The sequence below is a fragment of the Megalobrama amblycephala genome, linkage group LG2, assembly GCF_018812025.1.
Source record: "Megalobrama amblycephala isolate DHTTF-2021 linkage group LG2, ASM1881202v1, whole genome shotgun sequence".
Lineage (NCBI taxonomy): Eukaryota > Metazoa > Chordata > Actinopteri > Cypriniformes > Xenocyprididae > Megalobrama > Megalobrama amblycephala.
Window position 1 is genome coordinate 23,168,296 of NC_063045.1, and position 20,986 is coordinate 23,189,281.

Consider the following 20,986-nt stretch of genomic DNA (forward strand, 5'->3'; position numbering starts at 1 on the left):
TTTATACTCGTTGGTCCCGTTCACTGCCATTTTAAAGCTTAGATGTGTCAGGATATTTATTAATCTAATTGTGTTCATCAGAAAGAAGAAAGTCATATACACCTAGGATGGCTTGAGGGTGAGTAAATCTTGGGGTAATTTTTTTTTAATTTAAAGTGAACTAATCCTTTAAACACAGACCGCAAACTAATAAAGACGGAGAATGGGAGAGCTGTGTGCTCAGGCGCTGGCATTCTCAGCGCTGTCAAAATAAAAGTCTTCTGACACATCAGGCAAACAGAAAAACTTGCTGATGCCGATATTTAAAAAGTGCCAAATATCATACTGATAGACCAATTAACCATGCTGCTTTCTGTTGGTCAGCAATACGAATTTCCGTAACCAACGTGAACCAGTTGAAAATTATTGTTTATTATTTGTTTATTATTGTGAAGCTGCTTTGAAACAGTCTATATTGTAGAAAACGCAACATAAATAAAGGTGACTTGACTTGACAATGCAGAATGAAATAATTCCCAAGTGTTCATCAAGGCCCTAGTGATCATTAAGGCCTGTCTGGGGCACCCCTTCCATTCTCGGGTTGGTGGTTTCCTGTAACAGCTCTTGTATTTACGGAATGCGCCATTATGAATGTCGACGGGGCGAGGGGGGTGGGGGCTGCAGGACAAGCACGCAGTGAACCGACACATTAACGCGTACAGCCTTGACTGGCAGGGTGTGTATTTGAGCTGCGTGTCAAACATGGAAGAAGAGAGAGAGCGAAAGAGAGAACCAGACCAATGCAAATAGCAGCGCTCTGCCGTGACCTAGAACTCCTCCCTGCATACAGATGCTTTGAATGAATCCTGAGTTTGTGTTCATATCCAAACCCTCCCAGCGTGAGGGCAGGTGCTCCTTAATGTCGGTGCAAGAGCTTGTATCGATCTCAAGCTGTGCTCTAAAATGCACTCAAATCGTGTGCATTTGGGATACTAGTTCACGGCATGTGGTCAATATCACATGTTAAATTTATGTAAGGACACCTGAGGCATTCTGTTTATTATGTTCAGACATGCTTACCATAATAATCTTTTCCTTGGAGTACCATGTAAATACCATGGAATTGCTCCTATTATTACCTTCTGATATCATCAATGGCTGCATTTGCATGCACAAGGATATTCTGATATTAGGGGTGTGACGAGACCAGTATCTCACGAGACGAGACGAGACTCGAGATTGAGTTCACGAGACGAGATAAGATGGCGAAATACATGACTAGAAAAAATATTCTGCAGGTGCATTTGAAATGTTTTAACTAATCATTTTGTAATGAATGTCATTTCAGTTCTACTTTCTGAGACTGAATTATCATATGCAGTAAAAGACAACAATACTCAAGTACTGTAAAGGTTTTGCCACTAACTCAACTGACTGACTTCTCTCCTGTATGATTTCAGTCTCTTCATATCTTGCTGTACATGATTTATGAGCTTCTACAACTTTTGACCTCCTAACTGAACTCCTCTCCACAAACTGATCACAGAAATAAAAACAGTATAAATAAAAATGGTAACACTTTACAATAAGGTCTCATTTATTAACATTAATGTATTAACCAACATCAACTAACAACGAGCAATATATTTGCTACAGTATTTATTAATCTTTGTTTGTTAGTTGATAAAAATAGTCATTCATTGTTAGTTCATGATAGTTCACAGTGCATTAACTAATGTTAACAAATGAAACCTTATTGTTTGTACTAGTAAATAATAAGAAGAGAAAACTGTTATTCATTTTTATGGTGACACTTTACAATAAGTGCAACCATAATCGCACTCTCTCAATATTAAAAGATCAAATAAGACCAAATTTTTCTTTGATACAGAGCTAGGAGATGGTTACAACTACACTGCCCAGCCTAAAATAGCTTTCATATTGAGAGATATCTGTATTCATCAGGGAGCCGCTTTCAAATGCAGGGAATTGAAATCACGTTTGAATGCGCGCGCGCGTTTACTTTCACTTTCAACGGTCGCGCGTACTCTGTAAATATGGAACGGCGGCGACCGTTATCCAATTGAATTAAATGTTTTTTTATTTAAATACAAAGCAAAACGACAGTGGAGGCATAATGTAAATGTAGCGGTGGCATATTCTTTCCTAATCATCTTAACACTCTGTCATGGCAACATGACGAGACTACTTTTCGCCTCGACGAGAAATCTCGTCACAGTTTAGTCTCGCGAGATCTCGTGGCACGAGATCTCGTCACACCCCTATCTGATATTAATCAGAATTTGGTCATATTCCAATTATGTAAGCATCATGCAAATGCATGAACTTGATCGCTCTAATCAGATTAAACCAATATTCTGGTTTCTGGAATCCGAATAACACGGGTACATGTTTTTGCTTTATTCAGAATTTTGGGCCATTCAAACACCTTATTCAGAAAATCCATCATAAATGATTATTATTCAAATTTGTGCATGTCCAAACAAAGATAAATCTGGGTGATAATAGCTAAAAGAGCTAAAAATCTCAGATATTGAAGAAATTAATAATTGATTTAAGGTGTGGCCACATTAGTGAAATTTTGCCAAAATTTTCTGGAATAAAATTTTAAAAAATGCACTTTTACAAACATTAAAACAAACTTCTTGACTTACATTTTGTAATTCATTGAACTTGTATGCATTATTATTAAGGACAAACAAGAATGTATTATTATTATTATTATTATTTGAAATTACTGAAGCATAACATAAGTATTTTCACAAAAGAATAGCAGTTTATTCACAGTAATCTAATTTCTTATATAGAATAATCAAGTATCTGTGAGGCATGTAATTATTTGTTCAGAATAAAGGCTTATAGAGTATAGACCTCAGCTGTAATCGACTGTGGCCACTCTTGACAATCCATATTTTCACACAATACAGGGTGGCGAAGCGTCATTTAGCACTGCCAATTAGTCTTCGTTAGATGTGGCATTGTATTACACATAAAGAGAAGAGAGATTTATAGGTGATTAGCATTAATTAAATGGAAGATTGTGTTCCAACAGAAATATTGCTACAGGTTCTTAGATATACAGGTGTAAATAATCCTACAGTAGGAAGATAAACAGTCAGATGCATAAACATCCTTGTTGGTCCAGGAAGGAACAACATTTCCGGCTTCATTTTAGGGTTAGGGCTGTGGTTTAGTGGTTCTGGCTGGACGGCGGCAGTGAACACCCAAAGGAGCCTTTGGCAGAGTCATAGAAAATCAGATTGGCTTTTACACTTTTATGTAATTGACTACTGGCTAGCAGGGAAACCTTAACAGTCAGCACTGCATTTTTTATTCAAACAAGTTCAGGAGGTTGATTTAATACCTACCGACATCATTTGCATATCTTGGTTGAATTTCTTGGTTAAATTGGTAGGAACACAGACTATTTAAAAGTTGACTTCAGTAGAAGCAGCCGATTCATTTCCAAAACCGGGTTTGAAAAACATACAATGGATATATTTATTCTTTGATTACGTTCTGCTCCTCAATGTTTTCTTCTACAGTAAGTTACCACAGCTTTGATAAACGTATCTTAGTCAACTGTTAAGCATTTTGCTGTTTTTTTTGTTTTTGTATTTGAAATTTTATTGCCATATTGACTTTAGTTGTTATTATTTCCTTGTGAGTGATTATGGTTGGGTTTATGACATGATTAGAGCCCTGTGATTTCCATAATGCAAAAAATATGGATGGCATCGCAGAATCAATTCATAAAAATGGAATTTATTGTATAACATGGAATGTCATAGAATTTGGCAAAATTTTGGATGAATAAATCAAAAGTAGGGTTGTTTACTTAATCGCATGGTGATATAGAATAGTGTCTGTGGATGTTAAACTACAAAATGGCTATTTAAATATAAAGTCTGTCTCTGAATGAGCAGTGCAGTTACATCTACTACACTCAGCGTCTGTTGTCTCACTATATAAGGAGCTGCTCTGAGAGTCACTTCACAAGCATTTCACCATTTCATTTGAGAAAAGCTATTGTTAGATACACAGATACAAAATACAATAAAAGTTTGGTTTAACTTGAAGAAATCATGATATTACTATTGTACAATAGAATTTACTTCTCAAAGTAATAATAACAATAATATTAATAATACTGTTTAACACAATTATTTTTAGGAATATCACACACTAATCACAATTTTTCATCCATGTTTTAATTTAAACAGCAAACCTCTGTTGTGCAGTACTTTGTCTGCCAAAAAAAAAAATGAAAGGAATTGTTCAAATGTCATTTGATAACATTAAAGAAAATGTTTTATGTTTGATTACCACCATTTTTTGATACTAAATTTTAGGGATGCACTGATACCATTTTTAAGGGCCGAGTATGAATACAGATTTTTTTTTTTCGGCTACTCGCCGATATCAATACAGATGCCTATACATTTATTAATTTCTATTTTTTTTTTTTTTTTTTTTTTGGTAATGTGGCAGTTTTCCAAGTACAACACAGTCAGACAGTGAGACACAGTGTGTTCACACTTGTCATGTTTGGTTTGATTAAAACGAACCCTGTTGCGATTACTCGGTTAGTGCGGTTCATTTGAACATATGTGAACGCTGCCATCCGAAACCTGGTGCGCACCAAACAAGCGGACCGAGACCGCTGAAAAGATGGGTCTCGGGCCGCTTCCAAACGAACTCTGGTGCGGTTCGAATGATATATGAACGCAACACGGACCAAAGACATGTAAACGAACCAAAAACAGGAAGACGAGACCCTAAAAAGCACACAATCCTCACGCATGTCGGTTTTTCTTGTCATAGTCGCGAGTTTGCCCATCGCAGGCATCAGACGCGCGTCTCCACGCAGCAGATTGTTTGTGTGTGTGACGGAGGGATTCCCGCCGCTATTTTAACTACTTTACACATTTTATAAGCTCTTCACGAGTTCCCAGCTAGCCAAAATACCATCATATGCAGGCTACACACACACAAAAGAGCGCATTTACCTCAACACACAGCATTGTTTTAGATGCTCGGTAAGTTCCGTCTCAAAATAGGCAATAAGTCATAAAATCCGACCAATCACGTTGTGAATGTATCCCTGTGGCTTAAGGTTCGGTATCTTTTGGTTCGGTGATGAAAATGCCAATCTGAACGCTAATCGGACCAGGACTAAATGTTTTTTTTTTTTTTTTCTTCTTCTTTGGTCCGGACCAAATGAATCAAACGAACCGAACTACAAGTGTGAACACACCCTAATAAATGAAGGACAGCTTCTTTATTATTACTCCAGTGAAAAAAAGTAATAATTTCTATGTGCTTGTCACAAACTTAAAGCACAAATTTCACAATGTCCAATAACCTTCAAAGGGCATAATTACCAAGGTTATAAAAAAAAAGTATTTTTTAACCTGCCTTTCAAAAAGTGCTTACGTCACGTGAGGGATAGGTCTTTGGTATTGGGGCTATTTTTACGAGTACGAGTACATGTACATGAGCTTGGTATCGGGCCCGGTATCGGTGCATCCCTACTAAATTTGTATTAAATTATCACTGAATTGAAAAAAATTTAAATGGACAACACAGAATTTCTGAAAAAGTACAGTAAATTTCATAGAGTACTATTGTTAAACTCTTTAAAAATAATCATGTAACTGTTATAGTATTAAGATTTTAAATGAATTAGAAATTCTTTTTGACTAATAAAATTTAATCATACCAAAAGTAAAATGGAAAGCGTGAAATTTGGTAAAAAAAATAAATAAAATGGAACTTGGGAAAAAATAAAACATTTTCATAGCAGTGTTATTTTAGTATCATTGAGATACTTTTAGTAAATGACAATAACCCTGTTTCATAGGGCCTTAGTTTAGGGTTCATTTTAGGGCTTAGGGGTTGCTTAAACAGTAATGTTTTGTCAGGACCAACAGAAAATTCGTAAACACACTCAACTTGGCAAAATCATGGCGATCACAGGTGCAAACCAGTGGGCACCATCTCTCTCCCGTTCATCTCGCTGTCTCTTCTTCTAATTGGTTGGTGGATTGCCTTGAGAGAAGAGAAGAAAACGAGACAGGCACAAGTAGCGATCGCTTTGCACTAATGACATGCATACGCCAGCACCACCCGTGGACATGACTATCCAAATGACACACTGCCAAACTCCTACACAAGCAGCAGACGGCTTCATTGATGCCTCTCCTGTGATGCTGCTTTGCTTTTTGGATTTCTGACCTACTTTTTTGGAGCCCCGGCTGACGTCGAAATCTTGGATGTCTTCCGATGTTATCTGAAAACACACACCCACACCTGTAATTGAGCGGCCGTGACAGCGGCAGCTTTAATTAACCTGTCGGCAGATTTCAGTAAACCGCAACGTGGGTGAATCTGGGTGGTGTTACGACGAGCAGATGTTGGAGCGTTTGATTCTAAGAATCATCAACTGCTCAACCAAATTTGCCATAAGCATGCTGTGATGCGGCTGTTTTAGCACTCATGACGTCTGATGTAGCAGTTCCTCTGAGAGCCGACAGCTTATTTCATTCACCCTGAAGCTTCAACAACACTTGCCAATCAATTTTTAAATTATAACTTATGCAGTCTAATTTTGGGGACGTTTAGAAGCTGACGGAAATTTTTGAGTGCTAAGCAGCCTTGATTCCAATTCCTCAGGAGATGTAGGCTACAAGCAAAACATTTTCTTTCTTTCTTTCTTTCTTTCTAATTTATATTTGTTTTAGTAATTGTAATACCTCAGCATAATCTTATTTCAGTTGTTTGCCAAGGCAATATTTATAAGATTACACTTAAGCTTTTTATCTAATAATTTTATTTAATTTTACTTCAGCTTTGTTTCAGTTACCAAAAACGATAGTTAACAATAACAACACTGGTGTATATAACATTTTCCACCTAAAATACAGATAGATGTGCACATCTTAATCATTGTTTTTCAAAATGTTTTTACATATATTTTTCAAGTTATTTTTTTTTTTTTAACAAATATGATGATTTAGTAATTCATAACTATTATTACATTTTGTGGGGAGTGCACCACATGAAATTTTACAACCTGAACTAACCTTGCCTGATATTTTTGACCTTGACACAGTCATAAGGTTCTATAATATAATTTCTTGTATATTTAATTGTATTTTATGTGTTGTTTTGACCTCATGACTTTATTGGTCACATCACATGACTTTGGCCCTGTTTACACTTTTTTTGGTTGATCGGATCACAAGTAGCCGAGGGAGACACATTCCCGTTTCCACCTGGTCTTTTGTCCACTTTCGACCACTTCTGTCCTGATTTCTCTCAAGGAGAGGGTCTATGGGTGGAAAAAGAGGGTTTTTGGTTATCTATGGTGGCGGATGACAAACAGTCATTCACACACAGAGTACAAAGTACCCTACCCTACCCTAATGACAATAAATACAAAATAAATGCAAAGGAACATTTTGTAATATGTAACATTTTGTAACATTTAGTCATGATTTAAAAAAAAAAAAAAAAATCAATGTCAGGACAGATCATAAAACAAAGTGCTTAGAACTTTTTTTTGAAAAACTAAATTTAAATGTAAAAAGTCAGTGAGTGACTGTTTTGTTACACATTACATATCAAAAGTGTCAGGCCTATTTATTGTGCATTTACACTCTATTTAATACACAGCTCATTTGACATACAGTATCAGGTTGTTTTTTCGTCCATTGCTATGGCTATCAATGTCTGTCGGATTTAATCATGGATTTACAGTAAATACGGTTGTCAATCCAGAAACTTTGTGATGTGAAGTTAGCAGTATGAAAAATATATATTATATACAGAAAGCGAGCAAATATATTCACTGAATTATATTCACTGAAGCTGTCAGTTACAAAGCGAGGTACACAAAGCTACACTCTTGCAAAAACTTCAGTTATAATCAATGAACCTGTCTGTCTATGCTGTGCAATGCATTTCTTATTGGCATTGTGTTTATACTTTGTTGGTTATAATGAAAGGATTCATGAACAAAAACTCTGCTGTTTTGTGCGGAACAAAAATGTATTTTGGCAACCACCAAAACATTTTCAATGCAGCAAAAACCCTGCTAAATGTATGGGCTTTTTCAGACCTTTCAGTCTAATGGATGAAATAAGCTCATGCGATTTACATATGAACGTGACCGGAGATGACAGAAAAACAAAGTTTTTAAATCCCGTTTAAGTAGTGCGCTTCCCATAATGTTTACATTTTAGGTCAGTAGGTGGTCTTTTGTGGCAGTTCGAACACATTCGACCACATGAGCGTTTACATTACGAAAGCAATCCAGTTGAATGCGTTTTCGACTACCTCTGGAAGTGTTCGAAAGTGGACAAGCTCAAAACGTTTTAGACACCTTTTACACCTGTATTTAGCGTCGTCCACTTGTGATCCGATCAACAAAAATGCGTCTTAATACCAGGTATAAACAGGGCTTCTTCCTTCTCTCTTGTTGAAATGTGCATGGGGATTGTAGAATGCATATAAAATTATTATGGCTCATTTGATACAATTTCAGATTTGCTTTCTTGAATATTTACCACTGCTATTTACACCACACTGCCTAAGTCTGTGGGTTTTTTTCTCATGGGTGCACAAAACCTGCAATTTCCTTTTAAAAAAAAAAAAAAAAAAAAAAAAAAAGCCAAAACCAGCATCACCTCATACTCCACTTCTGGGTCTTCACCAAAAAACGTGGAGCATGCAGTGGGGGTAATTTCAGCAAGCACTTACAATCATCCTCTCCTGCTTTGTGAGATTGGCTAAATTGGTGATACTGACTTTGGTGCCACTGTAATTGAACACCTCATTGTCATCATTCATCTGCTGAGGCATTGTTGGATTCTCATGTCATGGTTGTCCTCACTTAACTGAATACTTTGCACATAAGAGCAGATGGCATGGCTATTACAGATCGTCTTATTTACAGCTGTGAGACACGCAGACTCCCGTCAAGGCAAACAGAAACCAACACCGGTTTGAATCTAAGTTGGGGTCGTTTCCCAATCCCACCCAACCTTTCAAGTCCCAATGAAGGCAAAATACCCATAAATATATAAGTAGTTGACAGTTTGTATTGTGTTGTCGACATGTCAAGAATACACTGTTTTTAGTGCTGTGAATCCACTTTGCATGCACTTCCGAAAGGATGAGGACTCATGCTGGAATTGATACAGAAAGCCATTGTTTGTGTTTGTATCACTGTGTATAAAAGCACTGAGGAAGTTCCAGAGCTTAAATTCAGATATGGTAATGGGCTCTTTTTTTTCCGGCAATCACTAGACCACTCACAACAGACTGGGCCATCTGACCAATCAGAGCAGAGTAGGCTCTCGGAAAGGAGGGGATTAGAGAGAAAGAATCTTTGAATGAACCGTTTTCAAACTCATTGAGAAATGAGGTGATGTGCAATGTATGTTATGAGAAAATTAAAGTGTTTTTGACCATAGATGCATTTTAATCTATTATAGGAGACCTTCAAAACAAAACGAGCAACATTTAAAATGGCATAATAGGGGCACTTTAAGTTATTGACGTATGTTTTGTGTGTTGTCGTTCTAGAGTGGTGAGTGGAAGGAGAGAGTCCTGCTTCCCCCCCCTCCCTGCCCATTCCATCATCCGTAGAGCATCTTTCATGCGTCTCCCTGGGTCTGAATCCCACGTCAGGATGAACTGTGAGCAGGATTTTGGAGATGGAGGCATGAATGTCACTCTAACTCTCCGGCTGCTCATGCACGGCAAGGTAAAATGCACATAGACACCACAAACATTTAGTATTTTCAGTGCAAGACAATACTGGGAGTAGGAACCTGACATCTAAAGGTACATTTCAAAATGATGATGCTTTGTACTGAAACTTCAGTAGACTCGTTTCGCACCTACTCCCAGTGGCTCAACCTGTTAATACAGAGATGTTTTAACACAATCTCTGATTTAAACTCAGCATGCAGATAGTATCGGGAAGTGAGATTTTGCCTGGGCAAATCAGCTTTTTGAACTGAGTTTCAATGAATCGGATAAAAACGCAAACTCTTTGTTTGCATCATCACTCAAAAATGTGGGTTTTTACATTTTGTTTATATACTGTGCATATATACTGTATATATATATACTGTATATATATATATATATATATATATATATATATATAATATGCACAGTATATAAACAAAACATTTTAAATTATATATTTAGAAAACATTATAAATGTATAAATTGTTAATTTGATAATTCTTCCATGTGTTCGTTCAGTGAAAAAACTGAGAATCATGCTATGATTATTTGCAACTAGATTCTTTTGATGCATTTTCCTTCTTCCAAATGTTTTAAATCTACTCGAATTGAAGTTATTAGTAAACAAATGGTTGTAGATTTCATTGCCATGTCATACAGTGTTGTCAACATGTTCATTTAACTGTCAGCCAGCTGCCAGTGACAGATTTCCTCCCACATGCCTAAAACTCCTTGATATTTCTCATTTGCATATCTCTAAAAAGGAATGAGTCATTAAAAACAGTCATGAAAAACCAATGAAAACATAATGAACCGTTAATAAACTGCCACATTTATATGATTTATGTGCCAATTTATGTTCTCTTAATTCTCCATCAACAGATTGTGATTTGATCTTTCAATGAGGATAAACAGGGATGCTTCAAGACTTAAGTGATACCTTACATTCTTGGCACTTTAAACACAAATTCTTGCTGAAAACTTTTCTAGAAATATTTGTACATGATGTCACGGATTAATAAGTGGTACATGACATCATTCTTCAAACTTTTTTCTGCACTCTAACCAGTTATAACACTTCATAAATCAAAAGCAACCCAACCCAATCTCATGGGAAAACATAACTGTTATATGAGGTACCAATTTTGTAGGAATTCGTAAAATAGATTTGAACAGAAAACCAAGTTTTTAATGTTGTTCATATGTCTATCTGGTGTTTTTAACATGCTTTAAGTATTTTCACTTTTGAGTATTTTCACTTTAAAACTGCAGTAAACCAAAGACAGTCTCAAACCTGCAGTTTGAAATCGCTGGTGTTTCTGACGTCACAAACTACCTTGTAACCAATCACGTCATCGTCAGCGGGCTTTTGCATATCATTAACTGACCACGCAAGGGAGTCTCAAAAGAAGGTTATTCCAGTATATTTTTCTGTTGATATGAAAAATCAGGTAGATTTAGCAATATGACGTGTGTATGATGCACATTACGATGTTATGATGAACTACATGCCTTTCTCCACTGATGTTCTGAGTTGTTCAGAGCGTTTCTAAGGATACTGATTGTTAGAAGGCAGCTGTCTGACTCGTGAATATGAACATATTTTGTGTAACATTAGCAACACATTATTGACATAGTCAAGCAAAACGCTAATCATATGAACGTTATGTGTCAGACGTTGTAAAAAGCGATACTATTATGCAGCGTTTACCTCAGTAAGTTGACCGAGTGGATCTTGTGCAAGTGAGTGGAGGCGGGGCTAATTATCATATTCATAGACCCGTGTATATTAAATGAGGTAAGGGTGTAGAGTTACATTCAAGCTATTTAAGGCATTTAGATTTTTTTTTAACATATAAATATGTAATTTTGGTGATCAAAGATGAGTTTTAAGGGATAAAATTATTGACTACAGGAAGACTTTAAAATGTTCTTCATCTTCACAATAAGAAAAACATGGTTTTAAGAGTGCATGAAGGTCCACCCGATACCTAACTGTCAGTGGGTCATAACCAGATCGTATAAAAACATATGAATGAGCTTGTACGAATTTGCCACCAATTCAACATAACCTAAAATAGTTACAAATTGTAATAAGAGAGTGTTGAGCCACTTGACAATCATTTTTAAAATGTGCATTGCACTTTCGTAGCCTTTGATGCGATTTTTATGCCCATTTGTCAAGCATACTTTAACTAAAGTCAACATGAAATTGACCCATATTTTGAACAGTTAACCAGCGCATGTTACTCTAAAGAAGAAAAAAAATGGCTTTTTAATATTCAATCAAAATAAAATGTGATCAAAAGATGCACTGACTTTATTCCTAAATTTTGCACTTTTTAGCATCATAAATCAAATGGGTTGTGAACACCAATTTGTGTTCACTTTAAACCTGAGATGGGACATTTAAAAGGGACAGAGTGCTTCCACAGCCTGGAGGGCTCTGAACTAATATGGTTCCAATGTGATCCCGAGTGCACGGATACTCCAGACCCAGCCTACCTCATCAAAACCCACAGACAGATGAGCAGGGAGTGAGCTTGGTAATCAATAAGCTGACATTTGCTTTGTTTCTCTTTTCACAGGAGGTCGGGAGCATCATAGGCAAGGTGAGCGAATCTCTTTGTTCCTGTTGTCCCTGCTGTTGACTTATTAAATTTGGTGGATGCATCTTGAGATTTTTGTCACTATTGGGTTTGTTTTTTCCTCTGTATTAGATTGTTCTTGCAATCTTTCTCACAAACCTTTAGGTTACAGTCCAAAAGCCCAGATTAGAAAACATACAGAATCTATCACTACAAGACTTGATGTTTCCTAGCAAATGGTTTGTTAAATGCGATGAGTCGTGCATCATATGTATTAATGATCTGGATATATTACATTGTTAAATTCTACAGCTAGCTCTGTTTATCCCCAGAGCAAGTGCAATTGTCTGAACATGGCACAATCTCTCAGAGATTAGTAAACATTGTGTCAGCTACTGATGAGATGATTTTTGTGGGATTTTTTTTTTTTTTTCTCCTATTTTGGCCAACTCTAGGTCCTGGAGCTACAAAACACATACCCAGACAAATACACAGTTGTTGGCATTTCTTTGGCTCTAAATAAATCTCTTGTGAGACAAAGCTCTCTTCAGAACTGGCCTGCTAATAGGTCTCTGGGCCTTTGCCAGAGTTTGGCCTCAGGACAAGAGGCAGACCACTCTGAGCTCCACAGGGGTCTCCGTTGCTGAAAATACGTCTTCTCGAAAACACACTGCACACTTTTGTCTAGCACTAAAAGAATTGACAAGTAAATAAAGTATGTTGCAATGTCCTAAAAGTGGTATTTAGAGATTAAAACATCCAAAGAACAAATCAAGAACAAGCTTGGCTGCACTTCCTGTTGCAGGGATCTCATTGACCAATACAATAGAGTCTAGCTGCAACAAGTAGTGCCAAAATGCAAATTTTCATTGCCACGCAAACTCGATTTCATATGGTGTTCTGATAATTTTGGGAAGGCAGCGTCAGTCCAAAAGATTGTGTTTGGGTAGCTCATCCTGTTCGTTTCATTATCAGCTCTGCCACAAGTGGCGCTATAGATTTATACGTAGCCAACTAAATCATTTGTGAACTCTATCGCCCCCTTGAGTTCCTTGTTCCTAGTTAGGCAAACTGGACCCACTTTATATTAAGTGGCCTTAACTACTGTGTACTTACATTTAAATGAATCATTTGATACAATTCACTTATTGTGTACATACATGTTTTTACATTGTACTTATATTTTAAAAACACCTGCATGTAATTACATCTGTAATTAATTTCTGTAATTACATTTATAATTACACTGTTGACCCATCCCTTACACCTTACCCCTACCCTTAAACCTACCCATACCACCAAAGCTTTCCCTAACCTTACCCGTATCCCACCTCAATAGCTGCAAAAGTGTTTTGCAACTCAATATGAACCCAATAAGTACATTGTACTTAGTTTTTGATGTAAATACATAGTAGTTAAGGCCACTTAATATAAAGTGGGACCGGCAAACTTGATGTTTAATTTTCAGCATTGCCACAAGGGGTGGTATAGTTGTTGTTAGCGTAAATTATGTTATACTACAGTCAGTTTTTGATTTCAGATCAACCACTATCATGGCAGAACAACTGTTTAAATAATTTTGCTGAAAGTTAGTTAAACCGTCAACATGTTTATAGGTAGCTAACTGAATTATAACACGTTGATAACTGCAAACTTGATTTCATATTGTGTTATGACACTTTTGGGAAGGCAGAGAAACAACAAACTCATGATTGCGTAGCTCAGCGTGTGTTTTATTTTTGCGTTGCCACAAGGGGCGCTATTGTTGTCGTTAAGTTGATTTAAATATTCTACTGAAGTTTTTGACTTCAGATCAACTACTATCATGGCAGAACAAGAGTTTAAAGATAATTTGGCTGAGTAAGTTTGCTAAAATTAGTTAAACTGTCAACATGATAATACATAGCTAACTGAATTATAACATGTTGATAACTCTCGCCCCTTGAATAAATGTTCCTTAATACACAAACTCAAATTCATATAGCATTCAGACCCGTTTGGAAATGCAAAAAAAAAATTGTGTGCGTTTCATTTTCAGCATTGCCAGCAGCGGCGCTATAGTTTTCGTTAGCTTAAAGGGTTAGTTCATCCGAAAATTCTGTCATTAATTACTCACCCTCATGTCGTTCCACACCCGTAAGACCTTCGTTCATCTTCAGAACACAAATTAAATCCGAGAGCTCTCTACCTCCATAGAAAGCCATTTAATCACCACTGTCAAGGCCCAGAAAGGTACTAAAGACATTGTTAAAATAGTCTACATGACTGCAGTGGTCAAACCTTAATTTTATGAAGCGACAAAGATACTTTTTGTGTGCAAAAACAAAACAAAAATAACGACTTTATTCAACAATTTCTCGGTTGAACCACTGTAGTGACATGGACTATTTTACTACCTTTCTGGGCCTTGACAGTGGTAATTAAATTGGAGTTAGATTAAATTGGTCTATGGAGGAGTCAGAGAGCTCTCGGATTTCATCAAAACTATCTTAATTTGTGTTCCGAAAATGAATGAAAGTCTTACGGGTTTGGAACAACATGAAGTTGAGTAATTAATGACAGAATTTTCATTTTTACGTGAACTAACCCTTTAATTTATATTCTAAGTCAGTTTTTGATTTCAGATCAGTTACTATCATGGCAGAGCAAAACACTTATGCATGAAGGTCCACCCTTAAATCTAACCATCAGAGGGGCGTAACCAGATTGTACGAAAATGAAGTTATATGAATTTATACGATTTTGCCAACATTTCGCCAATGAACAATAGGTACAAATTGTGAGTAAACGTTCCTTGCTACGCAAACTCGATTTCATATTTTGGAAATGCAGCGAAACAAAAAAATTGAGTTAGCGTAGCTCATTGTGTGTGTTTCATTTTCAGCGTTGCCACAAGGGGCACTGTAGTTGTCGTTAACTCTTAAATTATATTCTACTAGTGAGTTTTTTATTTCAGATCAACTACTATCATTGATAACACATTGATAACTCTATCGCCCTTTGAGTACTAAGGTTATGCATTGTTTCAGTTTGTTGGCCAGGCATTCGTGTTTGCATCAATACTTGTGTAAAGTGTCTTTCTGGCTGTAGTTCCCAGTACTGGCAAATTTCCTAAATCAAAGTGTAACACTGCTGTATCAAAAAGAAAAAGTTAAAAAGCCCTCATCTGTTTGATGCATTAATTTATTCCACAGTTAGTCGTATCATTGGCCTAATTTAAATAATATGTTCTCTCATCGCGGATTGAAATCACATGTAGCTGTCCCAAGGCTTTTGGGTGACATTTATGGAATGATGATCATGTAATGCTTAATCACCTTCCAGTATAAGATCAGATAAATGATGACTTTGACACCCTCTGTTGTCTTCTTTTTCCCTCTCTTGTTTTTCTCTGAAGCATAATAAATGAATGAAGGGCTGTGGTGTATATCTCCTCACTGTGAAATCAATATACCAAGGCATGGTTTCCCGGACATAGATTAAACACAGTCCTAGACTAAATCTCTGCTGTTACCGGTGGTTCTCCATCACAAATCTTCATTGGAGATATTCGTGGGGGAGGGCTATCTAGAGTCGATTACTATTCATAACGCATCTTCAGGAGAAAGAAATGAAGGTGAATTGTGTATTATAAAGAGAAAAAGAGCTTGGCCACAGTGGACGATGTTTCATTTGACATAAAAAAGAGGCCTTCAATGATGGATGTAGAGTCATTCAGTGGGCGTCATTCATAAAACACAAGCAGAACAAATTTCTTTGTTCATGCTAGCTTCTTTGTTCGTAAAACGTTCTTGCATAGGTTGTTGCAATGAATTGAAATTTCTACATTTTTAATTAATGTTATGCATGAAAACTATTAAAAAAAAGTTATAGTCATAGATTTTGCTGAATTTAGCTAACAAAAAATACATTTTAGTTAACTATAATGTACACAATTATGAAAAACTTAAGTTCGATTTTAGTATCAATGAGATACTATTATAGTTTATATTATATTAATTCATTTTTTTAATATTTGTTCTTATATTTTTCATTTTAGTTTATATTTTGTTAAAGTTTTAGAAATTTTATTGTGTTTCATATATATATATATATATATATATATATATATATATATATATATATATTATTATTTTTTTTTTAAATATGTCTATGGGTCATTCCATGAAATCGGTGCCTTTTTGCCTTTATTACATCAAATTAAAGTCAATTAAATATTATTTTAAATAATTAAAATTGCATTTATGCTGATAAGGGTAAGGTTTTTGGCCTGTCCCTTGCTATGATTGTTCTTTTTCAGCAGGACTTTAATTTGCAAATTGAGGACAAAATGATACAAACATCATATTTGCATATTGCTCTATATATAGTCCTATTGTTAAGCAATATTTTGGCATAAGTATACATTATTTTTTTTATGAAATATAAATGATGTAATCGGTGTCCACTGATTTCATGTCAGCCCTGTTACCCTCGCCAAAAAAAAAAGTAAAATAATGGTATATTCCAGTGACATCACTTCCAGGAAGTTACATCATCTCTCAACCAGGATTCATGATGCACTAAATTAACAGAAAAAAACGAAGTGTGGAATGTTGGACACTCAACTGTCGCAGCTTTAATTACGTCGTGGAGGGGGAGGGGGGATCAGACTCCGATGTTGAATGACAAAATAAACTAATAAAATTCATACACTACATGGGTGAGTACATAAGCATAAGTACATAGTGTATAAGTGCATAGTGTATAGTGCATCATTTGGGACGCAACTCTGGTCTATTAGCTTGCAAATAGCAAAGTAGCTTGAAATTGTCAAACCTGTTACTTTTCCAGAGTAACAGATCTTGACATGTGGGTAACAAGGATGACATAGATTAAGTGTCACCTTAGCCAAACTGATTTTAAAGTTTATCTATGTAAAATGCAAACATTTTAAAAGGTTATCCTGGGTGTAGTAGCCTATTGAGCTAATGCCTATATTATTCAGTGTGGGTGGCATATGAGCATCAGTTCCACTCAGCAGCCTGTCCACACCTCCAGTGATCAGTCTCAATAAAACTATTTTTTCCACAACTCATTGTCAATAATGCTGACTGCAGACCCTCGCCCCAATCCTGCAAGGTTCAAGAAAGCGAAACCAAATTTCAGCATCAAGATCTTGGTTTGGTTTCAGATATCATAGGAAGACCAAGATCTGATCATCTTTCTTGCCTAATAATTGAAGCAGATCAGTATATTTTAAGTTCTTTGAGGGGGCACACTGACACAGACAAACAGATGGACGCATGAGTCTAATTATAATATGCTTAAAACATTAGATCTCTTAGAAATGTAATTTGCTTTACTAATACAACTATGCCAAGTAAGTGCAAAACAATATCATGCAATTTAAAAAGGTAAAACTATGCGATATTATGTAAACATATATGTGCAGTGTATGCCAAAAAATATGTCCTGTCATCCCTGTTACTCTGGTCAGTCCTGTAACCATGGCGTCAGTCCTGTTACTGTCATTAATTTCATAAGAAATGTAAAAATGATTTTTTAAATGGCCTTCCAGGTTTTTTTTTCATTGTTATCCTATTGTATTCTGGACAAAGCTCTTCTTTTAATACCTCTCTTGTAAAATTGGCAGGTGATCACCCTCTAAAATTAAGATGTTCTTGGTCATCTGAATGACAGGTATAAGGTTAAAAAAATTCTAAAATTTGAAACAATCCCAGTAAAAAGAGGGACTAAAATAAGAATAAGAATAAGAAATGACATTACCTGATATGGCACAATACAATTTCTTGTCATTTTAAGCTGTCTTCATTTCATGGAAACAAACTATATATATATATATATATATATATATATATATATATATATATATATATATATATATATATATATATATATATATATATATATATATATATATATATATATATATATGTATATATATATATATATATATATATATATATATATATATATATATATATATATATAAACCTATTTAAAAAGGTAATACTTTAATAACCTATATATATATATAGATATATATCAGAGCTGACAACATATTTCATTTGAATTGAACAAAAACAAGGATGCAGAAGAAGTGAAGTACACTTACTCTGTTACAATGTTGTACAGTTGCGTAATTTGCATATATATATATATATATATATATATATTTTATTTGTTATATAAGTTTCATTGGCCAAACTATCAACACACAAGTATACGCAACTGTACAACATTGTAACATTGGCCACGTACATACTGCAGCTAAATTCGGTTGTCAGTTCACCTTTTAGTGCTTAATCGCGTTCTGTACACACACATTTCAGTAAAATACGGGAGTGACAACCGCATTCTACAACCGTATTTACTCCCGAAAAATACAGGTAGTGACAACCGCATTTACAGAAATTCTATGCAGTGTGTACGGAACCGAACTGAACAACTAGTTGTTAATGACGTTTACGTGCACCGGTGTAACGTTTGTCTCTCGTGTATGCGCGGCAAATCACAGGGAAAGCACAAGCCTATCCAAATGCTTTATGCTGAAAATCGCGATTCATGTCTGCTCACTTTAATAACTCCATAAACCCGTTTGCTTTATGAGGCGAGCTTAAACAACAAGCTTATAATGAGTGACCATGGCAACACAGAATGAGTGCAGCGCACTGTGTAAAACTGGCGTTACAAGCATAAACAAAACACGACGCCTCCGTCGACTGTGTTAGTGTGTTTAGTTAAATTGCTGAAAATAACGAGTGTTTTGTCACTTTAATATTACTTTGGTCACGATAACGGATACCAAACACGCTAGAACGTCACTATGGTTTTCAAGCTGTCAATCATCGCATTTTCGAGAATGAGTCGTGTTCCGTACACACATGTAACGATAATTTAGGGGATTCACTCCCGCATTTAAATGTTTATTTTAATTTAAAATGTTCATTTAATTTAAATATGTTGTCATCTCTGAAAAAGAGTGCTTAGGTTATATTTAGCTTATTGAATAAGCATCTGCAAACGTGGCTACATGCATCCTAGTTTGAAGTTTAAAAGAATTTTGTGACATGAAATTTGTATTGGCATTAAGGGTAGATTTCTAAGATGGGTGGTCTTGAAAACGTCTCATCTGAAATGTCAATTTCCTTGATAAATTAAAACCACCCAAGCCCCACTTCACCTCTGTTATGACACATCCAATCATCCTTTTAGCCCATCTAAAAACAATGAAATGCCAATCAAGCGTGATAAAGCAGGTCTTCGGATCTGCAGTCATGACTACGCCGCACACGTTAGCTTCTGTGTCTGAGATAGCGAGACACTATCTGAGGCTATCTAAGTGATTCATGGACTATTGATTCCCTAGTCAGTCCAATTGCAGGGCCTTCGATTGAAAAACCTGTTCCCCCGAGGCCTATGCATGCAGATGCCATATTGCTGTGTAGTGAAGCAGAATTGATATTAATTTCAGCTATCTGTTCAACTAGTCAAACTCACTTTATCCTCTGCTATAAGCTATAGTGAAAGACAGTCACTCTGGGAAAACAACATATCACGCAAACAAACATGAAACAAAGGCAATGAGTGCTTTATGATCCTCTTTTTTCTTCCCCTACAGAAAGGAGAGACGGTGAAAAGGATACGAGAGGAGGTAAGCCACATGCTACTCATAGATGTTGTCTTTCTCAGCTTCTCAGCATGCATCATGCATGTAGAACTGAAGGCATTCCTTTGAAGCTAGCACCACATGGAATTGTATACATAAATGTGGTTTTACACTGGAAAAAAAGACACAGAAACACCCTTATTTCCCATATATGTCCTCAAAACATGTTGATGTCTGCCACTTTAAAGCTGAAAGACTGCAGAAGACATGAATATTTAAATGAAGCCTTTCATCTCAAGGGCGCATGGCAGCGCACATGCAGCGAACACAAATTCATTAGTTTGATATGAATGCGTTGGTATTTTCAAGGTAGCTGCTAATAACAATAGCTTCCGGATAAAGATTTAAATGGGTTACCAGGGAGAAAAACCCAGGCGTGGGTGAGCATGTTCCTCTGAGAATTTTTTTTTTTTTTTTTCTAATACTGATGATCAGTAGAAATTCTTCATCAGCTAACAGAAGCACACATTGACTCTTATTCTCTAGCTTGCTTGCACCCTTATCTAATGGTTTTTGCATTCTAACAACATAAAATGACATAAAATGTTTGGTTTTTTCAACCTAATTAAGGGTTTGAGGGTGGCAAATGTGAACACAAGCCTGCACATGAGGCATTTTCTATTGCATTAGTTGGGACTTGCATTAGGGGTCAATCCTGGGCCCGATAGATGTCATAAACAGAAGATATTGCAATTTGATGTTTTTCCCTGCTGTTCAGTGCTATTATTATGGATTGGGAATAGCTCTTCCTGAAAAAAAAAAGTCTGTCATCATGTACTCGCCTCTTGTCACACAAATTCCAAATGATTTTCTTTCATATATGGAATGCAAAAGGAGATATTTTGAAGAATGTTCACACTGCTTTATTCCATACAACAAAAACATATAGTTATCAGGGACTTTGAAGCTCAAAAAGCACAAGAAAAGTGCACTATATTCCAAATCTTCTGAAGAAATAGGTTTG

The 20,986-nt window shown here is 35.9% G+C and overlaps 1 protein-coding gene across 5 annotated transcripts in view; it reads left to right on the forward strand.

Annotated features, from left to right (window-relative positions):
- The window catches only part of pcbp4 (poly(rC) binding protein 4), a 96,986-nt gene that overhangs the window by 43,627 nt on the left and 32,373 nt on the right, over positions 1 to 20,986 (forward strand). For all 5 annotated transcript variants that reach the window (XM_048167083.1, XM_048167090.1, XM_048167097.1 and 2 more), the window contains exons 2-4: positions 9,592 to 9,772; positions 12,351 to 12,374; positions 19,975 to 20,007. In XM_048167083.1, coding sequence (XP_048023040.1) covers positions 9,665 to 9,772; positions 12,351 to 12,374; positions 19,975 to 20,007 — 165 coding nt within the window. In that variant the 5' untranslated portion in view covers positions 9,592 to 9,664. The remainder of the gene's footprint in view (positions 1 to 9,591; positions 9,773 to 12,350; positions 12,375 to 19,974; positions 20,008 to 20,986) is intronic.